A 22046-nucleotide genomic window follows, 5' to 3' on the forward strand; every position below is an offset into this window, starting at 1 on the left:
TAAGTTGGAAGTAGTTACAGTGGCACATCCCTAATCCCTAAAATTTGTTCAGGAGGCTGCTTACAAGTTGTGGCAAAATGCATCTTACCTCAAATTTTTTTTTTTCTAGAAAACAACACCAATATGCCTATATATTATGAATTAGATATACATGAAAAATAAGTATAAAGGAAACTCTTTTTCCACTTTTACTTCTGACTGACCAACAACGGACAGCGGCTCTTTGCACCAAGGGTCCCTTCCTCTTCTGTGCCCTTCCAGGGAGAAACCTGCAAACGCGCTATCCTTACAGGAACGCACCATTTAAACCAACTCTATCTCAAGTCATTTGTTATAAACTAAAAATCATTTTAATCACTCGTGAGTGAACGTGTTTTGTATATCAAATACCATCATCCTCAGAATGTTCAAATAATACACGATCAAGGCTCATGTTGAAATATGCAAAAGGCTTACTTGCTTAACGTTAAACAGGGCTTGTGTTTCCAATGAGAATTTTCGCAAGTAACCAGTGAGTTATTTTATTTCTCAAACATCTAACACTAGGGAACGCTTTTAAATGAAGACAGCTTAGGGTCCTTTCAGCTCAAGACGGAAGCCGGGCACCAGGGAGAGAAAAGCTCCTGCCCACCACTCCTTCTACCTCAAAAGCAAATACTTGGGTTTTTGGACTAAACCAATTTAATCATTGATGGGTGTTAGTAAAAGAAAAGCTGTAAGATATTCTAGAGATTCAAAGGCCCTTTCCAGCACAGTGGGGGGGGGGGGGGGGGGAGGAGTGAGGAGGAGAGAGAAAGAAAGAAAGATCATAGGTAATCAGTGAAGGAAAAGTCAAATCCAAACTCCCAGGAGTTTGACATTTAACAGGGCTGACTTTTTTTTTTTTTTGTCTCCCGTGGGAAGAGGAAGAGAAGTTTAATCTCAGAAAAACCAGAGGGGGTGGTGAGCGAAAGACCTTCACAGCGTTTTGCTGAGTTCCATTTCCATAGCAATGGACTTAAGGTGCCCTTGACAAAGACAGAGGTTTTCACTGTAAGATGAATAAGGGGAATGAACCAGCTAGCCACAAATATTGTCAGCAGAAAACAGCACCTTGTCAGGCTCTGCCTACTCCTCCCACAAGGCTTGTTTAAGGCTTACATTCTGTGACACCGTGGGTTTTGATTCAGCACAAAAGTTTAGTTGCGGAGACAAAAACTGTGATTCATTCATCAGGAAGTATTTTTCTTTTTTGTTGCCAAGGGAGACAATTTAAACACCCAATCTGTGGAAAACATTATTGCATTTAGACAAAATACCAAAGCTCCTCAACGCACACACACACGTATTTTGAAAATTTCCTATCATTCCCACTGCCCTGGAAAGGCACTACCCCTCCGCTCTCCTTCCAGATCCTTACAGGAATGAACGAACTTGAAAGAAAGTCAAAAAGCAAATATGCCTTTTAAGTGGAATACTGACAGCCTGTTGAAATAAACTGTAGTCATATTATATTTTGCTTATGTCATGTATAATGTGTACAATGCTTATATCATTTGTTTAAATATCTGAAAACATCAAATAATTCAACATTTCTCTAACCAGCCAAATATTTCCAAAAACCAGCAAATTTTTTGCAAACCCTTCAAGGTCTTAGTTATTTTTTCTTCTTTCTTCTGCCTGTGCTTTATTATACAGATTTTCCTTGCTTCTGCTTTAAAACTTCGGCATTCCTGTTGAGGAATGTGCCCGCGGCCGCGTCAAGGGTATAAGACCAGTGGCCTCACCCTTGGTTTAATGCTTTGTTGAAACCATCCTCAAAGTTTCCATAATTTAAACAGAGGGCCTGCTATTTTCATTTTGCATTAGTTCTTCATGTACCTAGTAGTAGCTTCAGTCCAGGACTGTCCTCCCTAGTGCCCACGTCCCTCTGATCAAATCATTCGGCATTCAAGTCACCACCTGTAACTGAACGCCAGTACAATAACCCCAAAGTGGCCAGACCCCCCAGATCCTCTTACTCCCGCACATTCCTACACGAACATCTTCCAAACAAAGAAATCATTTGTGGTATCGCCCACCTTGAAGACCAGCGGTAGACAAATACATTTAACCACAAGAGTAAACACTCCAATCAGAAGGACACAGACTTAAATGATCTCAGTGACATTCTCACTGGGATTGATAACTGTGTTTTCTCAGTTTCAGTACCATTGTTTGTTTCTGAATTCAGGCTACCTCTTTCAATGGATGTATACATTTAATACAATCGTTCCTCTATTTTTTTTTTTTCAAAAAGCTGTTACGACGCCAAGGATGTATATGAGAATTTCCTTCACTGTCTTTCCCGTTCCTTGTCTCACATCCGCTCTTCTTCACTCAATTTCAACTTTACCTTTAACTCGCTCAAAATGCCCTTTTCAAGGGCATCGACTTCCACGTTGTCCAATCCAACCTGCAATTCATGTTCAGTTTACTTGACCTTGCAAGAGCTTCTATCAAAACTGACCTTTCTCTTTTCCTTAAATCCCACCTTCTTTTGGCTTCTATCCTATTACAGACCCTCAGTTCTCCCTCTGTCACAGTAACTGGGTACCTCTCTGCTGGTTGTCCTAGACGTCCACTGCAGCAACCGATTTCCTATGGAAAGCCCAAGATGGACCCAGTGTATCCTCTTGGGGAAAAGGGTGAAGAAGTGTACTTTCTCAAAAAGTAATCTTGAAAAACAAGAGAAGCCACCTAAAGTATATTGAACTGAAGGCAGAACACTTGGCTTTTCTACTTTGTGTACTCAATGCTTCCTTGTTCAATACTATTAAACCTAATTTAGATATGATATAAAAAGGCATCATATGTATGGGGCATGAATACATGGGCTCATGGAATTAGCGGAATCCCAGCATGGCTGAAATAAAACCAGCAGAACTGTAACAGGGACAAATGCAGGACCCTCCACATTTCCCCCCAAATCCATCGGCAAACAGAGCCTAACCTTGGGGAAGGTAGAAAAGATATTAGGGTCCCTTGTGGTAGGTATACATAATACGAAAACAGTACTATGAAAAAAGCTGTCCTAATCCAAGGTTGAATTAGTAATGCCATGCTATTAAAACAGAAGCTGACCATTAACATCCACAAATTTGATCATTATAATTTAGCTATGCCAATATATTCAAAAGCCATTCTGCACTCAACTGTTGAGAATCACAGTAGCGCTTCAACTTTGCCATGCACAGATCGCCTGGCCATCTTGTTAAAAACACAGATTCTGACTGCAGATCTGAGGCGGGGCTGGGATGCTTCATGGCGCAGCATCTCCCAGGAGCTGCCATTTTGGATTCGAAAGATTAAATGAACTCTTGGGTTGTTTCTAGCTTGAATACCCTGAGGCTGGCTAATTCAGCCAAGCCTTGGTAGAAAGATCAGCAGACTGATTAGTAAGATCACACCTCCCCCAGTACTTTTCTGTCACTGTTTAACCAGAACTCCAAACTCCCCATCCTCCATTCTAGTCTTAGGGTCACTGGGCAACTATTTCCAGAGGGAATGGGGTACTTCAGTGAAACAGAGGCTTTTGGCTTACCGTAGAGAGGAGGGAAATCTTCAAGAGTTCCAAAATTAAAGACATGATAGGGCAACAAGGTCAACCAAGCATTAACCAGGGAAATCTGTTAAACCAAACCAGTGGTTTGATTCCTCTGCTCTGTTCCATTTGAATGATGCCGCCGCTGGCCTGTGGCTCAGTCACAGTGAAAATGATGTTGAAGACACGGTGAAATGCTTACAACATAATGTTAAAATTTAAAAGAAGGCTATTTATATAGGACAAGCTAATTCTGATGAAGAGTTACACTTTAAGCCTGTGTGCCACAGGCTGTTAATATTCTAACCAGGTATCTATCTTTTCAAAGAGGCCTGTGAGGAAGGTTTTGCACAAGGTGGGGAGAGGTGGATTGGAGAGGACAGTGTGACGTTTCTTCCCTGGCTGCCTCGGAACCTTGCATTTGAGCTTCCAGGAGAGGGTCTAGGTGATAGAAGGAGAAGGAAAAGTTTGCAAAACGCCTCTGAAGGCAAAAGCCGGGCCTTCACAGAAGGTGGGGCCAGCTCCCCAGTCTGGTAAAGAAAACAGCTGAAGAAAAGTGGGGAAAGCCAAGGAGAAACAGTTCATCACCACAGCAGTACCCCCGAGGCTCTTTCTTTTTTGTCTTATTAAAAGAAGATTTTTAATATTATTATCCTTTTATTTTTTAAGTTCTTCTCTATATTTATATGCTATTATATGAAAATCTAGGCAAGGCAAGTTTTTTTATTTCCACATGTTAGTAATGAAGAAATCAGAACCCAGGTGGAACCACATTAACAGATTACTCTCAAATAAATCACATTGACATAAATCCTCCATAGCCCATTTTGTTTAGAACAAACCAGTAAAAACCCAATGGCCCATCTTTACTACACTCTCCACACCAGTGTACACACATTGCCCATTCTAAGTTTTTTGGTTTGAGTTCAAGTTGCAGGTTCTTCTCAGAGGGTTTTCTCCTTCCTCTTCCCGCCTTTCCCCTGTCCTTCCCTCCCCTTCCTGCACCTCAGCACAGACCTCCCTCTGTGTTACCCCAGCTCCTCTGGCTCTCACCCCGAAGAAGTTGGCAAGTTTAGGGGCCTCATTTGTTCCCAGGAGAATGTCAGCCCTTCTTCCAACTTCTGGGGCCACGATCCCAGGCTGCCAACACAGCAATTCTTTAAATGCGGTGTTCATTTCCTCGTGGGGACTGCATTTCCCACAGAGTTCCCTTTTACTTGCTTGTGCTGACAAGTCAGACTGAGGATGTCCACTGAGGTCTGAGTCCCGATGAACATCTACTTAAGCATGAGTGGTAACTAGCATAATATCTTTTTTTTTTTTTTAAAGATTTTATTTATTTATTTGACAGAGAGAGATCACAAGTAGACGGAGAAGCAAGCAGAGAGAGAGAGAGGGAAGCAGGCTCCCTGCTGAGCAGAGAGCCCGATGCGGGACTCGATCCCAGGACTCTGAGATCATGACCTGAGCCAAAGGCAGCGGCTTAACCCACTGAGCCACCCAGGCGCCCACTAGCATAATATCTTAAATTTACTTTAAGATACTTCAGTATAAAGTGTGATAGTTGTGTGTGTGCACGCATGTGTGTCTCAGGTGAAACTACCCAGATGCCGCTAGTGTTAAAACTGGTGAGATACCTCCCAGGGGCAATCAGCTGGTACTCCAGTCAGGAACACTGGCCACATTCCAGAGATGCCCCGCTTACTGTCTGTTCTCTGTCTCTGTCAACACGGGCACTTCACTAATTAGCAGGGTAAGTATCAGAAATGTGTTATTAGGGAAGTCAGTGGGCTATTAATGGCATGATAATAGGCAATACCAATGGACTCTCACCAGAGAAAATCATGGTGGTCAAGGTACCCACATACGTTAAAGTATCTTAGACTTCTGGCTCCAGCACGGAAAAGAGGTTGACAAACCCTCCCCTGGAAAAAAATTATGTAATTGGACAAAACGGCTGTTTTAAGAATAACCATTTCAGGACTCTGAAATCAGCCAAAGACCAACGAAAAATGAGAGGATGTTCTTTACTGTTCCCTATAGAAAGCTGCCAGGGTTTCAGGTAAGACCAGGGGGTGACCTGCCTCACCCTCACCCAGCTCCTCGCCACCGAGGCAGTTTCTCAAGGCAGGGCAAGCACGGCCATCAGCAGCTTCAGGACTGGGGTCTGACCGCAGGCTCCCCTTGGAGCGGAAAAGTGGAAACACAGTGATCTTGTTGTAAAAGTTGTAAATTCAGTAGAAAACGAAAAAATGAATAAATGAATGGGGATCGTTTAAGGCCCTCCCGGCCTAAGGTTGCAGTCCCAGAGGGCAAGCTACAGACAGCTGGACCAGCCAAACACATTAACAGCAATGTCCTGGAAACATGAGCATCAAAGAAGGGCATGGTCAGCTCTCCATAGGTCCCTGGGTTTGTGTGTGTGTGTGTGTGTATGTGTGTGTGCACGTGCGCACGTGTGTGTTTTTAATTGGAAAAGAAGAAAACACTTAAGAATTCAGCAAAAGAATTAAGACCAACACATTGAAAACTACAAAACACTTCTGAGAGAAATGAAAAAAGACCTAAATGAATAAAGTGATGTATTTTTCCTTGGGAAGGAAGACTCAGTGCTATTAGACAGCAATTCTCCCCACACTGTTTATAGATTCAGTCTCTGTCCTATCAAAAGCTCAGTTAGCATCTTTTGTAGAAATTGACAAGCTGATACTTAACGGAAATACAAGGGGCCTGAAACTGTCAAAGCAATTTAGAGAAAAGTAACCAAAATTGAATGTCTTAAACTACAAATTTTAAAACTTACTATAAAACCTAACAACTCCCGACAGCATGGTATTTGCATGAGAAAATACACATGAATCAATAGAATAAAATAGAATCCAGAAATATACATTTACACTTACATTTATGGCAAAGTGATTTCTGGCAAAATGCCAAGGGAGTTTTGTCTTTCCAACAAATGTTTGAGACTACTGGATATCCACATGCACAAACTGAATTTAGATCCTGCCTCCTCACCACGCATAAAAATTAACTCAAAATGGATCACAGAACTAAATAGAAGAGCTAAACTTGAAAACTTCTAGAAGAAAATAAAGGATAGAGGAGAAAACCTTTGTGACCTTGGATTGGACAAAATTCTTAACTATGACACCAAAAGAACAATCCATAAGAAGAAAAACAAATTGATAAAATGGACTTGAAATAAAAAAAAAACTTTGGTGCCATGAAACACACTGTTAAGAAAAATTTAGGGTGCCTGTCTGGTTTAGTCAATAGAGCCATAAGTTTGTAAGTTTGAGCCCCACATTGCTTAGAAATAAAATCTTTTTTTAAAAAAGATTTTATTTATTTATTTGACAGAGAGATCACAAGTAGGCAGAGAGACAGGCAGAGAGAGAGGAGGAAGCAGACTCCCTGCTGAGCAGAGAGCCCAATGAGGGGCTCGATCCCAGGACCCTAGGATCATGACCTGAGCCGAAGGCAGAGGCTTAAACCCACTGAGCCACCCAGGAGCCCCTTAAAAATAAAATCTTAAAAAAATAAAAGAAAGAAAATCTAAAGACAAGCCATAAACTGAGAGAAAATACTTCCAAATCACATTTCTGATAAAAGACTTATATCAAGAAAATATGAAGAACTCTTATAACTCAATATTCAAAATACAGAAAAACCCAATAAAACCAGGAAAAATATTAGAGTAGACTTTTTTAAAGATTTATTTATATTTATTTTAGAGAGAGAGTGCACGAGTTGGGGGGAAGGGGTAAAGGGAGAAGGAGAAGCAGACTCCCCACTGAGCAGGGAGCCTGATGAAGGTCTGGACCCCAAGACTGTGAGTTCATGACCTGAGCCGAAACCAAGAGTTGAATACTTAAATGACTGAGCTACCCAGGTACCCCTGGAATAAATATTTTTACCACAGAAGATGGATGAATAGCTAGTAAGCGCATGAAATATGCTCAGTAAATTATAGGGAAATGGCAAGTTAAAACACAAAATGCCACTTCACAGCCTCTAAAATGACTACAATCAGGAAGACGGTGTGTAGTGTTGGTAAAGATGTAGGGTGACTGCAATGTTCATACACTGCTGGTAGAATGCAAAATTGCATAGCCACTTTGGAAAAGAATCTCATAACCACTTAAAAAAAATTAATGTAAGGGGCTCCTGGGTGGCTGAGTCAGCTAAGTGTCTGACTCTAGATTTCAGTTCAGGTCATCATCTTGGGGTCACAAGACCGAGCCCCAGGTCTGGCTCTGTGCTCAAGACAGAGTCTGCTTGAGAGTCTCTCTCTCTCTCTCCCTCTGTCTTTCCCCTCCTCCCCATTCTCTCCGCACCACAAAATAAATAAAATAAAATCTTAAAAAAAAAAAAAAGGTCAACACAAATTTATGATATGACCTATATTCCACTCTTGGGAATTTCACTCAAGAGGAATGAAACATGTCTCCGGGAAGACCTGAATGCAAATGTTGATAGCATTATTCCTAACAGGCCCCAAATAGAAACAATAAAATTGTCCATCCACTGGTGACTGGCTTAAAAAAAAAAAAAATGGCTACATACACAGAGGAATCATCTTCAGCAATCAAGTATAACAAACTCCAGATACATGCCACAACCTAGATGAACCTAGAAAATATTATGTGAAGAGAAAGAAGACAGACACAAAAGAATACATATACTGCGTGGCTATATGCGTATGAAATTTCCAGAAAGGGCAAATGTAAAAGTACCGTAAGCAGATGATTGGTTCGGGCTGAGGTGAGGATGGAGGCTGGGACTGAGTACAAATGAACGTGAGGAAGCCTTTCGAGGTCTTGGAAATATTCCACACCAGATTGTGGGGACAACTGTGCAACACTCTAAATTTACTAAAAACCATTGCACAATACACATCCGATTGGTAGGATTTTATGGTATGTAAATTATACCCTGATAAAACTGTTCAAACATGTTGGAGTTTCTCCTCACCCTTGCATTGTACTGGGTGTAAAATCACACAGGCTGAGGCCTCCATTCTGAAGGATGGGGATGCCGCCTGGGGCTTGGTCCCTCAGATGTCTTGTATCCAGACAGTGTTTAAGGGTGTGTATCGCTTGACATTGATTCAGTGGAGAAGTCTGTGCTCCCAAAACAACAGAAGGCTGCAACTCTATCGAGTTCACTGCATATGGCCTATGACCGGCTTTGGACCTGACTGCTAATTAAGGTACGTTAATAATGTGTAAGCTATGCACTTGACTTGACATCATCTAGTGGGTTAGGTTGTCAGGGAGCAGCACATCCTCACGTACCTCGAGCTTCTTGGTAGGTATCATCATTCAACAAAAAAGAACCCAAGCATTTTGTATAACAAAATTGGCTTAGGTCAGCTGGTAACAGAAACCAAAGCGATGTTTATTTTCTTCCCTGGCTGATTCCTTCAAATATCATTTTGGAAATATTTACCTATTCAATTTGAAATTATTTCCTTTACAGAAGACTGAATTATGCCCAAATTTTCAGACGTTTCAGACGTTTGAGCACCTCAATGAGGCATATCTTAAGTCAGTCAATTCTAATAATGAAAAAGAAACCAACAGAGTTAGAAACCGCTAAAGACACAGGAGATGTTATGCTCATATTTCTAAGGAGAATAGGCCATTCTTTCATTCAGTAAAAAGTGATTTTTATCAAACAAAAATCCATCTGTGACATAAATTCTGTATGCCTTTGTTCTGTTCCTGAGAAGAGAGGATGCCTTAGCTCAGAATGCCTGGAGGAGAGCAGCTGCTCTTCCACTTAAACAAAGTGCTCCAACGGCAGGCAGGTAGTGTTCCCTTAAAAAAAAAAACAAAAAAACAAAAAAAACCCACCCTCAACTATGAAAATATAACCACAAGAACTAGTTAACAAATGCCAACAAGGCTAAAGTCATGCACCATAGAGTATCCTGAAGTTACACCCTTGCCAAGGAACGCCCACGGCAGTAGACATGTAGACGTGAATCGGAGTTCTCATTCTGTTTATGGCAATATTATTCTAATGCAACAAGTGGGAAGTATATTGGTGTTTGAGGCCTTCAGAAGCAAAAACCTCTCCCAGATCAGAGCTGAGAACACACTTAACTAGGATTCTCTGGGTACTTCTCATGTTCATTTGACTACAAGCCCTGGAGGTACAAAAACCACGGGTCACAAGTATGTGGAACATTCTAGTAAGTATTTGCTGTGTGTGTGAATACGTTGCTACCTTGAGATTCTTAGATGTTAGTGGTTCCAAATCCAGAAATAAGATGTTAAATAAAATCAGGCTTTTAGATCTGTATTGAATAATTGCCACCAGCCATTATTTTAATGATAAAAATGTAATCTGCATTTTCTTTGTGCTGAATTGTAGATGGGGAAAAAAACCAAACCCAACAGATCAATAACTCCTCTAGTTGTTCAGCCTCTCCTGATTCCCAGACTCTGTGGCTCTTCTCTCTCCATATTTGGGTGCTATCTATGAGCACAAAAAGCATCTGGACTTCTCATTTCCCACACTAGGTGGTCCCTGATCCCGTGTTCTGGTTTAGAATGAGAATGAAGGTTTTGGTCCCCAAAATGTTGGTCCGTCCTCTGCCCTTGTTTAATTACCTGGATTCTTCCTCACTCCCTGTCCCAGAATCCTGTCGCCGGGCTTTCTTGAGCTGGCAACCTGTCCTTTCCCTGCTACTGCTTCCCAGGAGACAGTCCCTCTGCTCAGTGACTTCCCTGACCCCAGCTGCCTGTCTGCCTGATCCCTAAACCATGCCCACTGGATTCCTTTCTACTCCTGTTGCTTGTCTGCACTGGGCCCTCCATTCATGCACCCAACTAGTATTCAAAGAATTGACACGAACTGCCAGGCCCTGTGCTGGCGATCAGAAGTAAGAACAAAGCTCTCTGCCCCCCAGGAGAGACAGGCAAGTTAACAGTTATGAAACGCCAGGCGGCAGGTGTATAAACAAATTGCTATGGCAACAAGCAGGTGGAAAACCTGAATGACGGGGGCTGGTGGGGGCATGTCAGAGTGGCCACAGACTTGCCATGGACAGTGTGTTCAAGGCTCACAGATGCGAGCCTCCGCGTCACACTGGGGGGAACCAGGTATCTCAGAATGGCCAAAATAGGGTTGGCATTGGGAGAAGAAGCCATGGACGGGTCTGAGCACAGAGGGCCCTGGAAATTCTGCTCACAGAGACTGAGAAGCCATTCAATGGAGGTAGATGACACTGGTCAGCTCCACGGTCCCGAAATTCACAGGGCCTCTGGATACCAACAGCTTTCTGATCTCTTATTGGTTATTATGAGACTTCAACTCAGCCCCTGCCGCTGGACTGGGACTTCCTGGCCCTGAATTGGGGCCCGGGTCCAGACTCTGGTTCTGGCCAGTCTGTGGTCAGTTAGTACAATACCTCTCCAGGTACCCTGAACTGGGAGCTGGTCTGCAAGGTCAGTGCAGGGGTTGGGTCTGGCATGCAGCGTATGTGGGCTATGTGTGGAGGGAATGTGATGGGAGGGTGGGAGGTATTGGGGATCGAGAGGGAAGAATGGCTCTTATTTGGGGAGGTGGATCTAGAAGGGAAATAATAAGCCAAACATGGTTGGGGTAGGGGGAGGTAACAACTTCTGAAGGAAGGCAGGAAAAGCAAGTGCACAATGGATGATCAATTAAAGACAAGATTGGGGAAGGATAAGAGAAGTAGGTGGATAAGGACAGCTAGACTTTGTAGCCACCCGACATGAGAAGGTGACGCTTGGATCTGGAGAGAAGGAGGTGGCCCAGATAAACCCAGAGAAAAGAGTATCTGTAGTTTGTCCATTTAGAGGGGTTGGGAGGGAGGGACATGCCTATATATAGAATGGATTTACGAAATTTTGGATGAATTATTTAAAGTATAAAAAAGTAATCCAATCAACCAACCACTCCACCCTACAAGGCCGGACCTTGTCCTCAGACAGGAGGGACTCTAAATGTCATATTTCATGAGGGGGGATTTTAACAAAAGGGCCTTTATACACGGCAATGTCAGCAAACGGAGATGAAAACTGTGCTCATGTAATCAGAATCATGGCAGTTAATAAGCATCAGCTGAGCACTTACCAGTGACAAACACCTGTCAAGGGACTCCTGGGACACAAAGAAGGGACCGTCTTTCTCCGAGCAATGTCAGTGACACAGGCCATGACAGCAGGGATCCCTCACAACTTTGAACTGCTTGATATCATCCCTGCTTCCCAGAGGAGTGGGAATCGCATGAAACAGACATGAGGCGAGCAAGGAGGGTGCTTGGATCGGAGGGCTTGGTATCTGCACAAGGCATTAGCCTCCAGGCAACGGCAGATTCAGGGGCCCCCAGAGCCCCCATGAATAAGGTAGGGACGACCACCAGGTACGGCATCCCTTTCCCAAGCCTGCATTGCAGTGTGATCGTGTTCACTGGCACAGCAAATTTCACGTTAACTTTGTGGCTCTCAATCCTGTCTGCACAGCAGAATCCCCTGTGGAACATTTTTATAGACTTTTTTTTTTTAACAATTTATTTATTTATTTTAGAGAGAAAGAGCAACACAGGGGTAAGGCAGCGGGAGAAGGAGAGAGAAACCCAAGCAGTCTCTGCACCAAGCTTGAAGTCCGACGAGGGGCTCGATCCCAGGACACCAAGATCATGACCCGATCCCAAACCGAGTCAGATGCTCAGCTCACTGCGCCACCCAGGCGTCCCGCCCTCCCAGGGAGCATTTTTAAAGTGCAAATGGCTGAGTACCACCCCAGACCACATAAGGGGTAGGACCTGGGCACTGATGTTATTAAAATTTAATGTGCTGTCTGGAGAGAGAACTTCTGTACTAACCGTGCCTCTTCACCTGGAGCACGCTAGGCCAGCAGGGGGAGATCTGAGTTTCCCAGAAAAGAAAGGAAGCCCAAGGAAATGGACATCCCTTAACAGGGTGTCTGGTGTAGAAGCTGCCTCTGTCACTCCAGCTAATGCTGAACACCTCTCGGCCTCCCCAACTCCCGCCTTTCCCTACCCCACAACTCGGCCTCCTCGGGTCAATGTGAACCCATGTGACTATAAGTAAATAAAATATAGATGGTAACACCCATGATTGAGACTTTAACCCTTCTATTTCTGCTCTGCCCATTATTGCTCATGGAGAACATTTTTTTTTATATGCACTTTTCAGTTCTGTGGACTCCAAAAACAAGCCCACTAAAAACGTCAAGGAGTGCCTGGAATCATAGCAAGGAATGCAGCGGAGAATGGAGTCCTCGAGACACCCTAGCCTTTGTGCATCCCTGACTCGGGGTCCCAAGACATGCTCCCTGCATGAATGAATAGGCAAACACAGGAACAAAAATTAGGAACATGGAATAGAAACAATCTCACCAGAAAATAGTATTCCCTCTCAAGAAGCTATTAACTATTTAAAATGTCAAGTGCCTTTAAGAAAAGCAAAAGAAGCTTCCAAAGGCATTTCACATGTTAGTGAATATCTCAAACTCCCTCCACCCCACACTTCCAGAACAAAATAATGCCCATGAATCCAGGAGCGTGGCCGTAAAGAATTGGGAAAACTAGACTGTATACAAAAATGAAGAGAGTGTTTGGGTGAAGGAGATCATAAGGCACAAACTTCTAGCTATATTTATATAAATATCATATGTTTATTATATAGAATTATATGCACAAGTCCTGGGGAGGTAATGCGCCACATGGTAACCAGTTAATAATACCATGCTGCACATTTGAAACTTGCTAAAAGAGTAAATCTTAAAAGTTCTCATCACAAGAAAAAAAAATTGTAACTGCATATGGGAATGAATGTTAACCACGCTTATGGTGATCATTTGGCAATATATGCAAATATCAAATCATTTTGTTGTATACCTGAAACTAATATGTCAGCTATATCTCAATTAAAAAAAAAAAAAAGCCAGAATTAGAGATTCAGAATAAAGGGGCTAGAAGGCTAGACTGGGAATTGTGAGGGTGGGCAAAGAGCACTAGCTCACTGTAGCACACAGTAACAGGGACAGACAGTAAGCCCAGTGGCAGAGAGAGTGGTGGAAACAATGATTTAAACTAGAAACCCAGAAGAGTCAGCTTGAAGACCAACTGGCAAGTTGTGCCTTTCAAGTCCTTGTACCTCTGGATACCAAAATGGGAATAAGGTTTTTGGAGACACAGATCCCAGATCCCATGTTGGGCTGTGAATGCTAATCCCTTCTGGTGAAATGAAACACAGGGGTCTAGAAGAACTCATGTCCAGCACAGGGCCAGGACTCAGGGCTGGGCTGGCAATCCAGGGGCTGGGTAAGGGTTCCATGGTTGTTAAGCTCTGGAGCATCTGTGGGTAGCCCCACTCTCCCACTGCCAAGGGCTCAGGTTTGAGCCCAAGAACCTTCTACCCTCAAGTTATCATTGTATTGAAAGAAAAGCTGGGAGCTAAGGGTTTGATCTTTGCAGGAAAGAAAATCTTCTTTCGGACCTTGACTTACAGAATTCTAGGCAAGCCATCCAAAAGAGGACCGGACAGCATCTTCTTTATTGTCATAGAGAATTTCCTGAGGTTCTAGCAGGAAGTTAAGGGACAATGGAACAAAATGCAGGAAATACTTCAGGTAATGGGGAAGGGAGGGCATTTCCCGTACATGCTCATGGATCTACACTCGACATTCCCACCAGCCTCGCAGGAGGCTCTCTGGCACGAGAATTTGAGCCACACGGCCTGCCTGGCCGACAGCTCTGACTTCAAAGATAGTTCAGGAATGAAGAGATGCAAACTTCAATGCCTGACTTATCACAAAAAACAGTGCAAATACAGAAACAGGCCGGTTGGTTGGGGTCATAATGACAAGGCTGACCCCGGGCAGTAAGCAGCATGCCGTGCATGGGCGGTCAGGCTAGGTTTTAGGTAAGAAATGGGGGTGCAATTCAGATAAGGAATAACATAAACAAATCACGCAGCTGCAATCAGAAAGGAAGGAGGCGCCCGGGATAGAGAGAGACGCGGCTAAGTCTAGTAGTCCTGGCTGACCAGAGGGATCATGGAGGGCCATGGCTGTGACAGGACTGGAGCTGGATGAAGCAGGGGGCACAGGATGAAGGCAGGACCCCGGCAGCATGAGCCTAACGGCAGTGTTAGACCAGTCAAGGAGAAAGCGTGCGAGCATCAGACAGTTACTACAAGCAGCTGGTTATGGGGACGCCTGGTGGCTCAGGCGGTTAAGTGTCCGACTCTTGATCTCAGCTCAGGCCATGATCTCAGGGTCCTGGGATCAAGTCCTGAGGTGGGCTCTATGCTGGGCATGGAGTCAGCTTAAGTAAGATTCTCTTTCTCCCTCTCCTTCTGTCCCTCCCCTTTTCTCTCTGAAAACAAACAAACAAACAAAAAAGTGGCTGGTCATAGTCAATTCAGACAGCAGGTGACTATTTGCCTGTTAAGAGGGAGAAATGAAAATTAAAAAAAGAAGAAAAAAGTCAGAATTTTTTTAAGGGAAAGAACAAAAATTCGGTGGGACAATTTGGAGAAGGGGACAAAAAAAGTAAAGGCAGACCAAGCCAAGGGAACAGAAAGAATGTCATGAGCTGGGGGAAATCCAGAGGGAAGACACTGGAGCGGGTTCCCGTGCTGGGCCCCCCAAGGTAACAAGATAATCACTTTTGTTGGTAAAATTCTGTCACTACAAAAAGGTTGGAAGACATTTAAACGTGTGCTATACAATAATCAGCATTGTTACGTGAGGGCCCCCCTTCCAAATGTTCTCTTTTAGCTATAAATGGTTGGCTACACTGTAGCATCTTTATTGTCAGGGAGAATTTCCTGAGGTTCTGGCAGGAAGTTAAGGGGCAATGGAATAAAATGCAGGAAATACTTCAGGCAATGGTAAAGCGAGGGCATTTTCTATATATGCTCATGGATCTAAATTTGACATTCCCACCAGCTACGCAGGACGGTCTCTGGCACGAGAATTTGAGCCACACGGCCTGCCTGGCCGACAGCTCAGACTTCAAAGATAGTTCAGGAATGAGGAGAGGCAAACTTCAAATAGTAAATTCAGAAGAGAAAAAAAGCAAAAGTGTGCATACAAGCCGAAGCCAGGATCTTATGTATTTCCACACTCCGCAGTTTCTGGATGAGCGCTTGGAGATAAATGCTTACCTAGGCAAGAATGTCATCCATCGGGCTGATTCGGATTCTCACTGCCTCCATTGTCTGTCTCCTGCCCCCAAGCAAGACACACATTCGCTGGCAACAAGTTAACCCAAAGAAAGCTCTTCTGATCCTTGAAAACACAAAGACTCAAGTGGAGGAATTCTGAGCTATGAAATCGTTACTCTGAGCACGGACTGTCACCCTCAGCATCAAGTCCATGAAAATACAGTGAACCCAGCTGTCTCTGTCTTGCACGGGGCTTTGGGCCGAAACAGCTCCCGGGCTGGCATGTTCTAACAGAGCCCAAGTTCATGACCTTAACTAAACTACTTCTTATAAAGGTTTTTTTTTTTTTTCTCATTAATTTTGAAATGCCTTTATTTATTTACTTAATTGTCCATGGAGACATATTAGTATTTGGAAAAGAAAACAAGAGAAAGAATTATTTGCAAGCGTGTAGATAAGTTACAGATATCTTTCTCAGGAAACTATAGTTTCTCTTGGTTGTCCAAACATTTCTAAGGAATGTAACTAAAAACATCATCTAAGGCCCAAGATGGAGAGTTCTCTCTGGTCATCTCCATTTAATCTCTGTATTCAAAGTGCAGACTTAACTTTATTCACTGGGAATTATTTTCAAAAATTAAATTTTTCTGTGTCTGCCATAGGTGTTTCAGTAACAAATCACACTGAGTTGGTAAAATAAATAACACACTGTCTTAAACTTCTAATAGAATTATTCTCAAACTTGACTTCTCTGTATCATGAATCTCCTAAAATACATTTTTCAAAAATATTTACTGCCTAAGGAAAAGCTTATTAATGCACAGTAAACAAGACGTTCAGAATGAGTACAGAGTATAATGTCATGAAATCAATCAGTGACCTAGTTTTTAAAGTCCATAAGATCTAGGAAACACTGCTTTAATACCTTTCTGTCAAAGACCATGTTGGAAGGGACAAGTTGAAGGTGACAAGTTTACAAGTATGTACATTCATTAAATGATGTATTAATTCCCTGCAATAGGTCCACTGAAGTATTAGAATGCAGAGGGCGCAGTGGAGAGAGGAATATTGGTCCATGTTTTGTCAGGAAATGAGTGGGACCTCCCTTATACTGTTGGAGAAGTAGGTTTCTACTACCAAAGAAGTTGCTTTTGAGAGTTCCATGAAAAGATGTCCATGGAAGAATACACAAGAAGCCAAAAGTAGTGGTTACCTCAGAAGAAGGTGACAAAGGTTAAGACAACCTTTTCTACAGACCCTTTAGTACACTTTGAGTTTTGTACCATGGGCATGGATTACCTATACAACAAAATGTTTTGAAGTTACTTGATTCCTAAACAAAGATATTCATTTCAATTTGACTCAATGAAGGTAGGTGGCTATTCACTGCTAGGAACTTTGCAAAGCAATGATGGTGCAGATATGGATACCCAGGGGTGCCTGGGTGCCTCAGTCATTAAGCATCTGCCTTCGGCTCAGGTCATGATCCCAGGGTCCTGGGATCAAGCCCTGCGTTGGGCTCCCTGTTCAGTGGGAAGCCTGCTTCTCTCTCTTCCACCCCCCCTGCCAGTGTTCTCTATCTCACTTTGTCTCTGTCAAAATAAATAAATAAAATCTTTAAAAACAAAAATGTTCCCTGCCCAGTCAGTGGGTGAGAAGGATTGGTCAGCCAATTGTTCACACCGCCATGATAAGTGGATACATATGACGATAGCACTAAGTGGAGGTCCGCTGGGAGTTTAGGGAAGAGAGTACTTCAGCATCGGGGGACTGGGAAGGTTTCCCAGGGCATTTGAACCCAAACAGCAGACTTGTCTGACACTTCGCAGCTTGTGTGCAAGGAAATACTCGTTGCCTATGAGTAGGTACAAGTGTCGTAAAATAATGCCCCTCAGCTCCGGGATAACAGGCCAGCTGGAGTCCCAACCCCCTTGGTTTATCCCCCTGTGTGATGCACATCACTGTTATTTTGTATATACATGTGAAAAAGTGAGGGGTGTGGGTGGTAGCACCGTCTGAGCCCCTAGGGTGGTGTTTCTAGAAAAATCACAGAGGCGGCCGTGCTGAGAAGGGAGACGAGGGGAGGAGGGAGGTTTGGCGAGAGAACCATCACAATATTTCATGGGAAAAACAAACAATTCCTGAGCCTGGTCAGCAGTGGGAACCAAAAAAAAAAAAAAAAAAAAAAAATGCAGACAGATCGCACAGACTTTTAGGAGGTAAAATCAACAAGCCCTTAATGAGCAAATGAACGTGGGCAATGAGAGAGGGAGGGGTGCCCAGTATGGTGAGTGCATGTGACAGGCTTAACAGTAAGGGTCATCGCCACAGATCCTACACCTGTGACAGTATGTCGTGCCCAACGCCATGCCAATATTTTCATGTGTTATTTAATCATGTGAATCCTACCCATTTTATAGACAGGAAGACTGACATTCAGAGCTGTTAAGGTGTTAACCAATGTCATGGCTCATCAGAGGGACAGGCCTGGTATTTAAGCCTAAGACTATTTGATTTCAACTCCAGACTCCAAATTTTGAAACAATTACGCATCCCAGAAACTATAGCTCCAGAAGAGGGCCTCCCCCATAGTTCTGTGTAAAATAGTAACAATGATGCTCCTAGATAAAATATTTTGAGGGCTAACCCTGTACTAGACACTGTTCTGACACTTTTCTTCTTAGATTGTTTCATCTCATCCTTAACAACCTCTCCAGGGAAACCTCATTATTACTCCCAATTTGCAGACGCTGACACCAAAACACAGGAAAATTAACTTGCCCAATTTCCCCCAGCTAGTGAGGCCAGAGAATAAAACATCTAAAGCTTCAAGGTATAGCTTCTCACCCCTCTCTCAAATGTACCATAGATGATAATGGATATCCCTAGGGCTTTATGAACAAATTATTATAAAATGGTAGAGTGTTTCAAGGATGATTACTTTGAAATAAGTGGATATATAAACATTTTAGGATACTTGGTTATAGAGCAGTGCAGTTCTAAGAATGGCTCAAGACATTACCATATCTTTGTGGCATTTGAATTCTTTATGACATTGTATTAACTACAGCAGTAGGCTTCATATTTAATGTCTGGAAAAGAGGAAGGAAAAAGGAGTGGGCCAAATCCAGGATATGCAAATGGTGGGCAGTGATGTTTTTACTACACATATCCTTGTTTCCAACTGCTAAGACCAATATTTTTTATTGGCACTTACGTGGCAATACAGCTTACAGAAGAGAAAAGTGTGCCTTTGAAATCCCTTCAGGCACACATACTCCATACTGTGGAATGATACATGCTAATCCGAATGCGATGCCCTGTTGAGAACGAAGTACATGTTCTTCTAGTCATACAATAGATTTTTTTTCTCTCTCTACTTGGAATGATCTATTTTTACTTTTAAAAAAGAAAGGATGATTTAAACAGAAAAGCTGATGAGCCAACCTGTGAAGCAATTATAATTCTATATTGTAATCATAATTCTATATTGCCAGCTGTGGACTCAACAAGGCACTATTTTAAAAAACATACCACCTCTTATTCTAAACTTGGGGAATAACTCACTTTAAACAGGTTACATTTCAAGGTCAGTGAGCCACTGGGTCCTATACTGTGAGTTGTAAGGTAATCCAGAGAGACACAGATATTACAGAGGACTCTAATAATCTGAGTGGCTGTTAGATAATGATCATTTTTAAAAATGTAGGCACCAATTAGCCAACTCAGCAGTGCCACAGGTCAGCTTGATTTCACTACGACCAAATCATACCATTTCACTAGTCATTTATGCTATATATGTAGAGTACAACTTATTTCTTTTAAAGATTTTATTTATTTATTTGACAGATATCACAAGCAGGCAGAGAGGCAGGCAGAGAGAGAGGAGAAAGCAGGCTCTGGATCCCAGGACCCTGGGATCATGACCTGAGCTGAAGGCAGAGGCTTTAACCCACTGAGCCACCCAAGGCGCCCCGGAGCACAAGTTATTTCTTAAAATGAAAACTCCCTCAAAGGTGCTTATTAGGAAGCATGGTGTTGGCTGATGGGGTGGGGACAGCAAATATGGAACCGGTGTGAAAGACTCAAAGACTCCCCTGGTGGGTGGTTTTCCAAGGCATCTTAAGCAGGAAAGCCCCATGTGGTCCCACTTTCTCCAAACACCATTCATAACCTCCCACGCCAAGTGCTCAGCTCCTAGGGGCAAGAAAAACATTCCGGGCATTGCCTCCATCTAGGACTTTCAATTTCTTAAAACAATAAAGCTGAACCAAGTGGCTCTCTCCCCACCCTGTGGGAAACTGGGACTCGCTCACTTTCAGCAACCGGAGAGAAAGGAGTTGGGCTTGTAGCGCCAAAGCCTTCCCTCCCTTAAAGGCGGGCTCCTTTCTCGGACGCATAACTATGTAAATTCCCTCTATGTCCCAGCCCTCCGCGCAGAGCAGGCGCTGGGTATTCAAAGCTGTGTAGCCAGCTCCGGTCCAGTGCGTTCATCACGAATGCCTGAATGAATGAGATGGACACGTCTCTGTAGAGTTCACAACTCAGCACAATGCCCAGACACACATTTTTCCCACGAGGGTATTTCGCATTCTGCCTACCTACTTTTAACTTGTATTTATTTATTTATTTTTTAATGAAATGTGTATCTGTAGGAACGTGTCCACGGTCATATGTTGCGCACATTACGATGCAGTCAACAAGTATTGTGACCGCCTAGCCAACTAGAAAGCGACGCCGCCAAGACTTCACCGAGTGTCCGCTTGATCGAGTGGGGGAATGGAGTGGTCCGCAGAAAGGGAAACAGGGCTTCTCTTTCTCTCTGGCATTGATAGAAGCCTTGAAAATTCGCTTGGGGTTTCCGTTCTCCCCAAACCTTGCCAGGAGAAACACTGCACCACTGCAGCCGCCGAGCATGCAAAGTCGTCCCTTCGTCACCGGCTCTGTCACCCCAGGGTGACCGCGGTCTAACCCCGCACGGGGAATGAGCCGGTTTGGCCACCTCGGGGACTGCACAAAGAGCGCCCTTTCGGAAGGCGCATCTGTTGGCCGGGACGCCGCGGGCGGGCGAGTACCCAGGGATCAGGACAGCCGGCCAGGGGCCCGCTTCTCACCACGATCTGTCCCCACGAGCCCACCTGGGCCGCGAGCGGCCCCGAGGAGCCCGCCCTTTCCGCGTCGCGGACCAGCGGGCTTTCCACCGCAGGACAATGAGGGCGACTCGGAAGGACGCCTTTCCCATTCATTCCCCGCGCCGAGTCAGCAGCCTGCACCCCTGCCCGCCGCAGCCCGGGGACTGCAAGCTGGGGACCTCTGCGCGGGTCGCAACCCCCCTCCTGCACCCCACGACCCCCGGCTCCCCCCACCCTGCGCCGCTCCCGTTAGCGGCGCTCCGGATCGCAAAAAAACGGAACGGATCCTCACTCCCCACCTCCCCACCCCCGAGCCCGAGGAGTTTCAAGCCCAAGGGTCGGAGGACCGGGCTGCGTCCATCTCGGGTGGCGTCCCCACTCCTATCCCGCCCGGCCCGGGAGACGCTTCGTGGGGGCCGCGCGGGAGCCCCACGTGTGCGATTCCCCCGTCCGAGGTGAACAAGGATGCGCGCCCCCACCGAAGCAGCGGCAAAGCGGCCGGCTTTGTCCCGCAGCTGCCGCCGCCCGCCTGGGGACCGGGGCTCACCTCTCTGCTGGCACCGCGCGGCGACCCAGAGCAGCGAGGCCAGGAGCGCGACCCCCGCGCGGCCGCCGCCACGCATCTCGCTGCAGCCGCTCGCGTGGGCTCTGGGAAGAAAGGCGCCGCCACGCGCGGGGGCTCTCCGCAGAGCGCGAGTCAGCCCTTCCCCGCCGGGCTCCGGCCTTCAGCCTGCGGGCCCCTCGGACACACCGCCCCCGACCTGCGCCGCGCCCGCCCCTCCCCGCCCCCGCCCGCGCAGACCCCTCCCCCGCGGGGCCCCTCGCTCGGCCCCTGCGACCCGCGGGGACCCGCCGCTCCAGCTGGCCGCCGGCCCGGCGCGGTGCTCAGAGCGTCCCCGACTCTGGGGGTGTGGCGGGGTGACCAGCTCCGAGCCGGGGCGGCGGGGGGTGGGGCGGGGAGGTGGGGGGGTGGGGGGGGTGAGGGGGGGTGGGCGGAGAAAGTGGCTGGGAAGGAGGAGAGAATCTGCTGAAGTTGGCCCGAGCTGGTGAATTCCGAGAAAGCATTTGCCCTGTTGACCCTTCCGGCCCCACGGCGGCTCTGAGCCCCCGCCGGGCCCCGGGAGCCGGGAGGACGCGCCGCTGCCCACACCCGCGGCACCTCCGGGCCCGCGCCCT

The 22046-nt window shown here is 45.2% G+C and overlaps 1 protein-coding gene across 2 annotated transcripts in view; it reads right to left on the reverse strand.

The window, feature by feature from the left end:
* LAMA1 (laminin subunit alpha 1) overlaps positions 1-21599 on the reverse strand; it is a 163529-nt gene extending 141930 nt beyond the window's left edge. Inside the window, exon 1 of one of the 2 annotated variants that reach the window (XM_047698103.1) lies at positions 21418-21599. In XM_047698103.1, the coding sequence (XP_047554059.1) occupies positions 21418-21493 (76 nt within the window). In that variant the 5' untranslated portion in view covers positions 21494-21599. Of the gene's footprint in view, positions 1-2575; positions 2581-21417 lie in introns of those variants that run through there. The other variant, XM_047698104.1, reaches the window with a different exon arrangement.
* Positions 21600-22046: the final 447 nt, after the last annotated feature.

The sequence above is a fragment of the Lutra lutra genome, chromosome 12 (genome assembly GCF_902655055.1).
Source record: "Lutra lutra chromosome 12, mLutLut1.2, whole genome shotgun sequence".
Lineage (NCBI taxonomy): Eukaryota > Metazoa > Chordata > Mammalia > Carnivora > Mustelidae > Lutra > Lutra lutra.